This window comes from Schistocerca cancellata, chromosome 8 (genome assembly GCF_023864275.1).
Source record: "Schistocerca cancellata isolate TAMUIC-IGC-003103 chromosome 8, iqSchCanc2.1, whole genome shotgun sequence".
In the NCBI taxonomy this organism is placed as follows: Eukaryota; Metazoa; Arthropoda; class Insecta; order Orthoptera; family Acrididae; genus Schistocerca; species Schistocerca cancellata.
Genome location: NC_064633.1, coordinates 533,784,320 through 533,797,146, shown reverse-complemented (window position 1 = coordinate 533,797,146; position 12,827 = coordinate 533,784,320). Strand labels below are relative to the sequence as shown.

Genomic DNA, 12,827 nt, shown 5'->3' with positions numbered 1-12,827 from the left:
GATGCGACAGTTTCACTGCATGAACATGGAAAGTGAAGTAAGCGAGAAACTATTTTCCTTTCATCATTTTCTGGGAACTGTCAGCAAGAAAAAGTCTCGTAAAGGTTTGAAATTATGTATAAAGTTGGTCACAAGTCACTAAGTGCTCTAATTCTCAAGTATTGGATGAATGTAATCTGGCTACTTGCGAGTCATAAGCTATGCTTCTTTTTAATCCACGCCCTTTGGAGAGGTAGGTAGTTATTACCTCCATAATGGTGCTTTGCAGACAATAAGTGATATGTGTACCAAGTTTGGTTGAAATCGAGTCAGTGGTTTAGAAGATGATGTGGAGACAGATACATACATACGTTTTTATAATAATTATAGATACAGTTTTCCAATTATGTCGTCATCTGTGGAGGTGGTGAGCATATGAACTTGTAGTGTTGTGGTGGGTGTTGGCTTCGTTGCTATTTTGGTTACTATAATGCGTTAACTATGGAGTTCATAGTAGCTAAGACGCATTCCCACTTCCTTGTTCACTATTAGACCAACTCCTCCGCTATCTATTTTTTATAAAGGGTGGAGCCCCTCCATGCCCACATCGACGTGGTGACCATCTCAAAACATCTACTGTCACCTCCGTGTTTGTTAGTTACTAATCGAGGACTTCACGGGATGTGGAGCCGTGATGTTATCCGTGCGTCTTGGTAAGATTACCCAATAACACGGTCGCATCGAGGAGATAGATAATGGACGAAAAACGAACGAAGAGTTGCGGTTTAAAGGACAGAGGAAAAAATGTGCGAAGGCAAGCGCCAAAGGAAAACACCTCTACGATAGTTTGATCGAGTAGTAAGAGCAGTAGCAGTTTCTTGCTATCTGCGACAGGTCATGCAATGGTAGGGTGGTTATTATTTTTGGGTATCGTGCAATGATCGGTACCCTTGTCATAGCTTAGGTCGTCATAAAGAATGTCAGTCCTTTCGAGGAGAGGTACTGCTGGGCTGCGCACCTGCGAAATCTCCTAGGCCAGCTGCAGCGTCTGTACCTGTATAAAGCAAAAACTGTCGTCTAAGTGGTCGATTGGTTATTAATCAATCACTGTGTAAGGGATTTGCTTGGGTTTGTGTGAAATACGACTTCCTTGCGTTGCCGGTTGGTCGGTTAGTTTACACCTGTCAGTGCCAGTTAATTTTGCTGTGCTGCAGGAATTCACAAGTATTTGTCATGTTATCTATAGATGGTTAATTGTCCCTAGGTAGTAGTGTTTTGAGCGATTGCGTTTCCACCTACGATTGTGACCGTGGCTAGCCAGGTTAAGATGAAAGGATTGCTCGAGTGCCTCGTTTTCTTTTACAGCCGTGTGGCAGTTTTTTTACATGCCTCCGTGAGAGTCTTAACGTGGTATTCTCTGGAAGGTCCGCGGTGCGTGTGTATCGTGGAGCGTTGCTTACGATGCGTAGCACTTCGTTCTGTATGGTCTGCAGGCGGCGCAGGCATGTTGGAGCTGCGTATCCCCAAACTGGAACTGCATACTGTAATCTTAACCTCTCTCACATCACCAGTAAATTTTTAGTCTCTTCATTAGTTTCAAAAGCTTCGAGAGGCATAAGATACACAAAAACGTTTTAATTATCTTCATTTTCTCGTTGTTGGCTGCAGTACGTTTAGCGGTAGATTCTTGAAGCTGCAATTGTGACTTTGTGGGTTCCAGTTGACATAATAACTGATGAAATACTTTCTGTTTCTATGACTCTTTTTTATTTTATCCCATTCTTCCACATCACACTGACTTCACAATCTCCATTTTCATAAAACCAAAAATTACATTACTATTGCCAAAATTAAAAGTACGTCCGTTTCCATCAGAGGCATGCGCACTATTACTAACTCTTTCTGCGGCACTAAGACATTCCAAAGAGTTTACGAAACAAAAGAGTTCACAATCTTTCTTCACAAAAGAAGAATCATCACCAAGCTATACCATTATTTTGTAAATGAATCCAGAAATAAATTTAATAATTAGCGCTAGCTTGTGCAATTAATAACAGGAATTTTAAGTATGCCAGGTATTTCGTAATTTCAAATATTTCTAAAAGAAGAGTAATTTCAGCCATTTAAGCAGTTAGTAAATTTCAATTTTAACAAATTAATTTCTTTTTATACATTTTAGCCTGAAATACAACACATCGTATACAAAATCATACGAAATTCTTTCAGTGAAACAGCCGAGATAATGTTCACCTATACAAGATTCGCAAATGTCCCTGGAATCGACTATTTCTATAAAGAAAGGTAATGTCAGAGGAGGGTATCATATTACAATACATCATCAACGTTCTAATTAATGTGGAGTACATGGACCTGGAACCCTCCTATTTAGTGTGATTTGCGTGTTGAGCATGGGATAAAACTGTTTGAGTCACGCGTTTGCTCGGATGGTTACGTATTCAGTGTGATCCACCCGTGTAAGTCGCTGGTTTCTTACAGAAACGTATTTGGGTGTGTGTGTAGTGTTATTTGTCTGCAGTTTTGATGTTTGTGCAGGTGTTTCGGTTTGTGTGTGAACAGAACAGCCTCGCACTTGTCGACGTTTACTTTAACACGCCGCCGTCAGCTGTGTTCGAGAGGTTCTAGGCGCTTCAGTCCGGAACCACGCGGCTGCTAAGGTCGCAGGTTCGAATCCTGCCTAGGGCATGGATGTTTCTGATGTCCTTAGGTTAATTAGGTTTAAGTAGTTCTAAGTCTAGGGGACTGATGACCTCAGATGTTAAGTCCCATAGTGCTCAGAGCCATTTGAACCATTTTAACACGCCACCGTTCCAACCGAGGCACGGCAGTTCTGAGTGCTGTCTGCAATCGGGAATTAATGTTTGACGGTTTCCAGTCTAGGGTTAGGATGGCCGTGCCATCCGCATAGATGTCTACTGTCGTATTTTGTGTAGCCGAGAAGTCATTGGTGTACAGGTTAAACAAGAGGGGCCCCAGGAAGTTGCCTCGGGGTAATCCCGCTTGTATACCGTGTTGTGTCGACTGTTTGCTCCCCTCCACTACTCCAATTTGATTTTGTTTTATAACCACGTACTGACCTGAGTGGACGTCCTGTTCTTCCTGGCACCGCACCACATTAATACGCAGCATACCTGAAACACAGTTGGTTTCGGTTCCGGCAGGAGGAAGTTCGGCCTGTACAACGTGGACTTCGATGACCCGGAGCGGCCGAGGACGGCCAAGGCGTCGGTGTCGGTGCTGGGGCAGATCTACCAGAGCAAGGAGGTGCCGCTGCAGGACTTCGAGGACGCGGACACGACGCCGCCCGTCCTCTGACCAGCTCTCCCTCTGCAGACAGCCCTGCACCGTCTGACCATGTCAGCCACTTCCGGTGGCCGCCTTTCGAATTTTTACAAAAACAATAAATAAAGTACATCTTTCTTCACCTGCAGTTTTATTGTTTCTCAACACTTACCGTACCGGATCCGTGGCTGGATTCAGTATGTAACACCCCCTTTTCCTTCCACACAAGATGACCTCGCGCAGGCGGTGCCGCAGCAAGATAATTTGTAATACAGTTACCCGAATTTTGAAGACACATTGGTTGATTAACAGTAGAAGCACTGTAGCGCAACTAGACTTGTGATTTTTAGTAGGTAATAAATTTTTTAAAAACCTGAATACAGAACAAAAATCTCCCACAATAATATCAGTTCAATAGTTCGTTATGAACTGCCTTTCAGGTTGTTACGTTGTCATCATATGTTTTCGTATTTCTTAGGTAGCTGACTATAGAAATGAAACCGTTTGGCCAGTTTTGATCCATATCACTCATCCATATCACTCTGAAGCGGAGTGTGCGCTGGTACGAAACTTCCTAGAAGATTAAAAATATGTGCCAGCCGAGACTCGAACTCGGGAGCTTTGCCTTCCTGGGCGAGTGCTCTACAGTTTTTTATTTATTTAATGACCCGAGAGAAGGGTTGGGGACAAAGAGGGCAGGTATCGTATTCCGAGGCCTGGCCTCAATGTCCCATTCCCGTTCTCCCATAGCCAACGAAGGAAAGGGGTTTGACATGATCAAGAGAGCTTTATTGGATCAAATTCATTTACTTATGAGTATATATACATATATATTCTTTTTTCATGTATTTATTTATTGTTGTATTTTTGGGTTTTTCCTTTTTTTTTTAACTGTATCCTACAACCGCGACTAGAAGCTGCCAAGTCGTTTCCGCGTAAGGGATGTAAGGGGGACTCCCTCTAAACCGTTTTCCCAGAGGATGAATCGTGTGAAGTGAATCATTTTCAAGAGTGTCTTCTAGTGCTCGGAACGCCCCAATGGGCAGGAGGATCCTTGAATAATGCCCCTAAATAATTCGATAGTCGTGTGCAGTACAATGCATGGTGGCTGAACGCCTCATGAGTTGTCGTCAGGGGGATCCACAAATTCAGAGGCTTTCGGGCGCGGCTTGCAAAATGTACAGCACCATGTCCTTGACCGTTGACGGCGTTCGTTCTGGTAGTGGGGAAGTAAACGGTATCTGGATGTAGGAATTCGTCCGGCATGATAGAGTCTGGCTGTCGTCACAACAGGAACGCCAGCATACGTTGTACAAGATCCCAGCAGCTGCCTGTCACAGCGCATGTCAAGCGGTGCGCGTCCGAATCGACGACTACGGAGTGTTGACACAAAGGGTCGTCAGTGAGATGGATGGAATGGAGGCGCTGGCGTGTGACTAATTTGCCGTTCACCACATACCACAAGGAACGAGCGTACGTGGGCAGGCATGGGATGTGGATGGCTTCCCACACCTTGGTCCAGCGAATGGCTGGGTGTTGTTGTTCGACGTTGTTACAGGGTCGTGCGTGATAGATGCGGTAGTAATCTCTCGTGCTCGGCGCCCACGTCACCAGTAGATACTCGGTCATGTAGCTCAGTTCGACCAGGAAATCTTGGATGTGGGCAAGAGACGGAGCAATGTGGCCCACGGCGACCGGTGGACGAAGATCTAGCGGCGCAACGATCTGAAGCAGCGTCCCCGTCAAGCTGTTGTTGAGTGTGCGCTGGTATAAAACTTCCTGTCAGATTAAAACTGTGTGCCGGACCGTGACTCGAACTCGGGAGCTTTGTCTTTCGCGGGTGATTGCTCTACGATCTGAGGTACCCAAGCATGACCCAGGACCCGTCCTCACAGATTCAGGTCTGCCAATACCTCGTCTCCTACCTTCCAAACTATAGAAAAGCTCTTCTACAAACTTTGCAGAACTAGCATTGCTGGAAGAAAGAATAATCCGGAGACATGGCTTAGCCACAGCCTGGGAGACGTCTCCAGAATGAAACCTTCACTCTGCAGCGAAGTGTGCGCTGATATGGAACTTCCTGGAAGATTAAAACTGTGTGCCAGATCGAGACTCGAACTCGGAACCTTTGCCTTTCGCGGGCACAAGTTTGGAAGGTAGGAGACGAGATACTGGCAGAACTGAAGTTCGGTAGAACACTTGCCCGCGAAAAGCAAAGGTCTCCGAGTTCGAGTCTCGATCCGGCACAGTTTTAATCTGCTAGGTAGCGATCATTGACCATTAACGAAATGATGGGTAGTACATCATGATTCTGACGAATTAAGCTATGAGATGTGCAACAATCAAATTTTTTTAGTGTATAGTTCCTTTCCAATAGTATGGGAAAGTTTGCCCGTCACCCAATCAAGTGGGCCCCCTTGCTTCACTGTGGAACCATACACCGTGAGAGAAGTTCAGCAGGCGAGACAGTCGTCACCGCTTCCTGCTGGCCGACAGACATACGCGACATCTGGCAGACTAATGGCGAGACATACTCCATGTGAAATGGGCTTAAAGCCTGTCTCACATCTTGCTTTGAAAACTAGGGTTCACTACGAACTTATATTTGTTGCATCTTCGATCATACGTTACTGCGTATGAAATTTAGTTAACTGGTAGAATTATTCTTTATACTTGGAAGGAAATCGCTATCTATCATCAATCCCGAGAAATGGGTTGTACTTAAAGCGCTTTGTCCTGAACTTGCACACGAGCTAAGGAGCTAAAATGAAGTGTTTGTAACATTTCGCTTATCACGTAAACTGCGTGAGACATCGAAACAAGATTTTGACAAGACAGTACGCATAGAGGAGAGTATTTTGTCATATGACTAACACGAGAAACTTCAATATCTAGTACGATATTCAACTACAACTACTGCAGATTTCTTAAGTAAAATAATGTAGTTCTTAAGGGTCATCGTTAGCTGGTGAAACGAGAATTGCTTTTGTTAGGGACAATATACGTGAACAAACTACAGTTTATTTTTATTCCTTCAGATGCTATTTTAATAGTACACTGTTTCATGACTCTGTAGCAATTTCAACTGCATTAGAATATTAGTGAGATGAATATTTATAAACTTTGCTGTGTTTTAGCAAAAGAAGCAGATTTCAACAAGGCCAGAAGAGAATTTAGGTATTACACGAAACTCGTCACTGATAACGTTTCTCTGAAGAAAGATAGGGAAATAAGACGTATGGTGAAATAAATCTCTAGTTGAGATAAAAATTCCAACGTAATCCTGTACCAATGTGTATTTAACATTCTAATGCAGCTGAAATTGCAACAGAAGCATGAAACAGCATATTATTAAACTAACGACTGAGGGAAAGACACGACTATGATTTATGAAAGTGCTCATTCTTGACATAAAAATAAACCGCAATTTCGTCACATATTTTGTTCCAAATTCACTGCAATTCTCGTTTCATCAGCTGTCGATGGTGCTTGAATATTAGGCTACTTCAACGAAAAATCTGTAGTTTCTTGAATATCAAGCTAGTTATGGAAGTTTCGCTAATTATGGAAGTCTATCACAAGGCGAAAAACTCTCCTCTTTGCGTATTATCATTTGCCAAAATCTTGTTTCTAGGTTCAAAACTCTGTATGAGATACGAGGAATCTTGTGAATATTTCATTCTGGTTTTTTTAGCGCCATGAAAGTTTGGGACCAAGCGCTTTACATACAACCCATTTTCTGGAGATTAGTGATAGACGGCAATATCCCTCCAAGTTTAAAGAATAATTTAATACGTTAGATTCATTTCATATGCAACAACATATGGCCTAACATGCAATAAACGAAAATCCGAGTGATCCATAGTTTTTCACTGCGAACTTCAAGAATTCCTTACAGTAGTTTACCTAATATCGATATATCACAATAGGTATGATCGTTAACGAAATGACAGACAGCTTATCATGAACTGGATAAATGAAGCTATAAGATGTGCGAGAACCAAATTTCTTCACGAAATACTATCTTTACAATCGTTTGAGAAAGATCACAGATTGGTAAGCGAGCACGTGACATTGTTTGCTTTCGAGGTTTTTTTTCAGTTTATTGGCTTTCAGGACGTTCCCATACTGCCACCTCAAGAGCGGAATGTCATTTGTGACTATAAGAACATAAGGACAACAGAACACCCAGTCTCGAAGCAGAGAAAAGTCTCTGACCCAGCCATGAATCGAACCCGGACCCTTTCGGTTAGCAACCTGCACTGACTTCACAGCTACCAAGGCGGACATCTCAAGGGCTGTCTGGAGCTGTCTGAGAATTCCTACCCTACATATGGGAAGTCAGAGGCCAAACAGGGTTCCTGATCGGCGACCGCAAGTAGCATGCAGGGAATTTTTATTATGCATGGCTCTGCACACAATGCCCGGTTTACGACTCCACTGTGTACAGGCGTTCCTTCAGACCATCGCCCCAGCCCAGGCCTCAGCCGGCGCCACAGCAGATAGCGCAGCATTGTTCTGCTGCTCTGCTGGAGACCTGTCTCGACGAGGGGCTGCCCTGTCTGCCTTGTATGGCTGTGGACCTGCCCAGCAAGATTTACTAAGGGATGGGCTCGCCGCCAATTGCTTTCAACTTCCAACAAGCTGTTTCTAAAATCATAAAAATATCTCATACTTTTAACACCCTACCAGGCTCCATCAGCATCTGCTCAGGCTGTTAACTTTCTAGAGTCTCGCTCAAGGTGTGTCAGGTTATAATGAAATCTTTAACAATTTTCTGTATGCGAAAAATTAGGTGAGAGAGTGTGAGAGAGTAACTTGTCCTCTCTCATTGCTGCATTAGCAGTTTTGCAGAGGTTTGGAATTCTGCCTGTTGGTAGTGCCTCTTTGAACATTTTTGTAAGAAAAGGTGTGACTTACGTTACTGTTTGTTTTAACGTTTCTGTCTGGGCAAGTTGTTTTTCGGTTTTTAAGCCTGCTGATTGACATCGCGACCTCTTCTTGTGAGAATGGTATGGTTACACTGTCTTTGACTTATGGATGCCTCATCCTGTATCTTAGGTGTCGCTCCTCTTGTTTGGGTTCGTCATCTGAGAGGAGTCTGTTCAGGAGATATTCTGCTGTGCTTCTCCACCGATAAGCCATTGTTTCGTCGGCTTGTTTTCGTGTTGACAGAACTGTCGGTGTCTCAACTCGTTCTGTTTCTATCTTGAATGGTCGTCCCCAGATATCGTTTCGTAATTGGGTTTTGACGAAATTGGTCAGTAGTCTTGCGTTGTTGTCTTTAGTTGTTTTTGGTATTTCTGATTAGCGTCACGATACAGGCCGAGTCTCATCTGTCTTTCAGGGGCCGTCTTTTGTTGTTGGTAGCACTTTCTCTTGTGCCGTGAATCCTTCCCTAATCTTGCCAGTTCTGTCAACAACTGTTGTTTCTGTTCTCAGCCAGTTTTTGTCCGTGGCATAGCTGCTTCCTGTGCTCTTTGTAGGTCTTCTGTCAGAACATGCGCTTTAAAATCAGTACTGCCTTGAAACGTGTGTAGTGACGACACCTCAACGATGTCTCGAACTTTTTGCCAGTCGGCCCTTCCTATGAGTAGATGCTGCTGTTCCTGGTACATGCTACGTGTATTGAAATATCTGTCTGTAATTATGACGACTGCATTGTTCTCACTGTAAGTGGCTCTGTCTAATACCCTCCATGTGTTGACCAGTGGAAGAGGTTTTGCGTTCGCTAGCGAAAAAATCTATAAACGTAAACATGGTCTGTATTAGGTTATAATGCGATGTTTATGTAATCGTGCGATTAGCTAATTTCGACTAAGCGTCATTGGCAAGCAGCTGTAAAGCCAACATGGAAAAGCACCACATTGTCTGTATATATCGCCCTGTATAAATAACACTTTACGCACCTCACATTAAGATAAACGTTACTACACGAATTTCTTACTTTCATTTGTAACGTCTGCAGTTCATGTCATTCTTAAATCACTCTTAATTACAAGTAAAAGTAGCCATATTTCGTCATTTCACGAAAAGATCCACACTACGGAGTCACCTTTTAAGATAGTATTCTCAACTATGTACAACGACATGGTAACTGACAGCAGCTGGTAATTTGTTGTCAGAGATACATATTCATAAAAAGACTTTAAGACTCTCGATAGCACATATCATAGGCAAGTTATATATATATTGCTGGCGTGTCAGGCTGAGCTGATATCATGTACAAATACAGTCAGCGACCAAAGAATACATTAAGGGCATACAAAGGGACATAACATATTGTATACAGTACATGGCATATCACCAGACAAACTACATTATTAACAAAAATATACATGAAATACGTACATAATTCCACAAATAATTGAAATAGAATACTCCACCAACTGCTGGTGTGTCAGGTATAAGGACTGCCTTACATCATAAGTCATCAGTGTCTGAAAGCTGTTCCTAGACACACAGAAGCCAGACCTGACTATTTGTACAGAAAGATAACACACACAATTTTTTTATTCTGAAGTAACAACCAACATACAATGCTTGAAAAGGTGGCAGTCAAAAGTCACCTGCGTCATAAAATGTATCAACCAGAACTGGGACATCAAGTTCTTCATGACTTACAGTGTATGATAGTAGGATAATACAATATATATTAAAAATGGGATGGGTTCAATATCAAGAGAAATGACGTGCAAATAACTATAAAAAGAGGAGAAAGGAAGCCTCAAAACAGGAAGGGTTACGAGGCCACATAAAGTAAGCATAACTCCGTAATATGAAATGGGTAAAAATCAATATCATCCACCTAAAGGAAGAGCACTTTGTTACACTGTGTATTCAAAATTCACTACATCGTACATTATTGGACATGTATCGATTTCAAAACAACATTCTTCCAATCATATTCATGCCTCTAATATTGAGCAAATACTTGGTAACACATCACATTCTGTGAGGAAAGATATATGGTGACCAATATCAGAATTAAGAGGGGAACAGGTATAAAATATTGTATGACGCACATCAAGTAATCAGAGGGGTGGCAAACACATAACACTAGCAATAAGTGCAGTATCCACCGCGGGGTACACAACACAACACAACAGTTATACTGTTGTCACGATATAAATTCCATTATTAAACTGTAAAATACCTATAAAAACATTTTGGTCATTTCAATAAAAATACATCATATCCAAAAATGACGTGAGAAAATAACGGCAAAAATAAGAACTTGTGAAACTAGTAAGGTTATGAGGCCACGTAAAAATGAGCCTAACATTGAGATATAAACCATAGTCCTAAAGCAGAGCAGTTTGTGACGATACATATTTAACATTACTATATCACACATTATTGGATACGTAAAGATGCCAAGATGCCAAAACATTGTTCTCGCTATTATATACATGCCTCTAATATTGACAAATACATAGAAACGCATCACATACTTCGAGGAGAGATATATGGTAACCAACAGCAGAACTAAGGAAGGAATTGGTATAAATTATTGTATGTACACTAAGCAACAGATGAACTATTTATTAAGAATAAACACGGTGTCAATAGATACAAATGTAGGGAGGGGCAGGAAACCAATAATACTTGCGATAAGAAGTGAAGGAGCCATTGCTGTTGTACAGTGTAATAGAGACATTACAAGTATACTGTCGTCTCGATATAACATACGTTATAAGCTTACAACAACTGTAAAAACCCTTTGGGGGCTGTTCAATGTAAATCTAAGTTGTCAAAGACAAGAGCCGTCAAAAATGAAAAAGATTACTCACGGCAAAGACAGGTAGCAAAGGGTCGGAGGTTGCATTAAAATGAAAAAGCAACATCGAAATACAATGCACAGAGCCTACCATAACACCTTTTTAAAATTCTGCAGAAAAATCCTGCTTTTCAACTCCGTTTATTCATTTAGCACACATTCTGGTTGCTTAATAAAAGCGGTATAAATTTCCATTTCTTCATATATATTCATTAATATAGCTTTATTAGTAACATGTACAACTTCCGGTGCATTAGGGCCGTTCGCAGTGTATTTGTTGGCACGTAAGTGATTGCCGAACGAAGATTTGTTACTGGTACTAATATTCCTATGTTCCCTCAGTATAGTTCCAAAATTTCTCTCCGTTTTTCCCATGTAATTTTTTCACAGTCATCACAACTGACATTATAGATCTCAGATTGCTTAATTATGTCAGCCTTGTGGGTATCATGGCTTAGAGATCTGTCAATTTGATATTGTGTGCGAAAACTTGTCTGTACCTTCGTATTACGAAAAGCTTTAGCTGTCTCATCAGAAACTCGTCCATAGTATAGCAACGTAGCATAGTTGACTTTTTCATTAGTCTGTTCCTTTGTTAGTGTAATATTATCTACATTCTTTTCTGCTGAAGTGTTCAGTTTTTTAATGTGCATAGCTGAAACCATTCCACTATCATAACCGTTTCTACAAGTTATTTCCTTTACTTGTCTAATTCTTTACTCACTTCCTTACTATCAGGAGGAATGTTTTACAGCTACTTATCATCGCTTGAAAAAAGGCACGTTTATGTAAAACAGGTTGACATGAGTCGTTATGGATTATGGTATCGGTTGTAGTTGGCTCACGATGGATGCCAAACCTATGTGTGCCCCTAAAGTTTATTATTTTCAAATTTAGAAAACTAATAGTTTTATCTTAATGTGAGGTGTGTAAAGTTTATTTATACATGGCGATGTATGTAGATAATGTATTGCTTTTCCAGGTTGGTTTTACAGGTGCATGACAAATACGCTTAGTCAAAATTAGTTAATCGTACAATTAAATAAACATTGCATTACAGCCTACTACGGACTATATTTACATTTATTAAGCAACTGGAGGTTGTAGATCCCCACAATTTTATGAAAGACCTATGTTATTTACGCCACCGGCTTCTCTGTGGTAGGTAAGTGGCTGTCCCTCCCTATTCACTATAAAGAGGTTGTATTCATTTACCGTTAAGTAATAGTTATCCTCTGTCGTCAGTTCTGAGTTCCACATGGGGGATTTTGCTTTGATATCGGTTAGAATGAGCAGTCTTTTTCTTTCTGAGTGTCGTTCTATGTCCTTTATTTCGCCTAAGAAAGGTTCTGTATCTTACGAGTATGAGCGTATTAAACGACTTGAGCTATATAAATTCTGTCCGTCTGTTATTTCTGCTGTGGCGATGTGTTCAGAGCAAAACTGGGTTATCTGTGTTACTACGGGGTTTTTATTAATGGTTTCGCATTTGGTGTTTCTGCTATTGTGATGTAATGTAAGGAGAGCCCTGGAATCTTCCAGCCTCGCAGAAAGAGTTCCTGAACGCAGGCGATGTCTGCTTTTGTTCCATCTAAGAGCCTACCAAATTCCGTATTTACAAGGGTATAATCCTGGCATTTTAGTTGCATTACCTTCAAAAGGAGTGTCTAGTGAAGGGAAAACACTTTCTAAAATCCAAAAACACATGTCCGTGTGCCCTCACGAAGTTCTTGTATACTTTCCCTAGGTTTAGGCACTCTCCCCTTCG

General features: G+C 41.5%; 1 protein-coding gene across 1 annotated transcript in view; it reads left to right on the top strand.

The window, feature by feature from the left end:
- LOC126094775 (myrosinase 1-like) overlaps positions 1-3,421 on the top strand; it is a 91,587-nt gene extending 88,166 nt beyond the window's left edge. The window contains exon 11 of the mRNA XM_049909329.1: positions 3,159-3,421. Within this exon, the coding sequence (XP_049765286.1) occupies positions 3,159-3,312 (154 nt within the window). The 3' untranslated portion in view covers positions 3,313-3,421. The remainder of the gene's footprint in view (positions 1-3,158) is intronic.
- Positions 3,422-12,827: the final 9,406 nt, after the last annotated feature.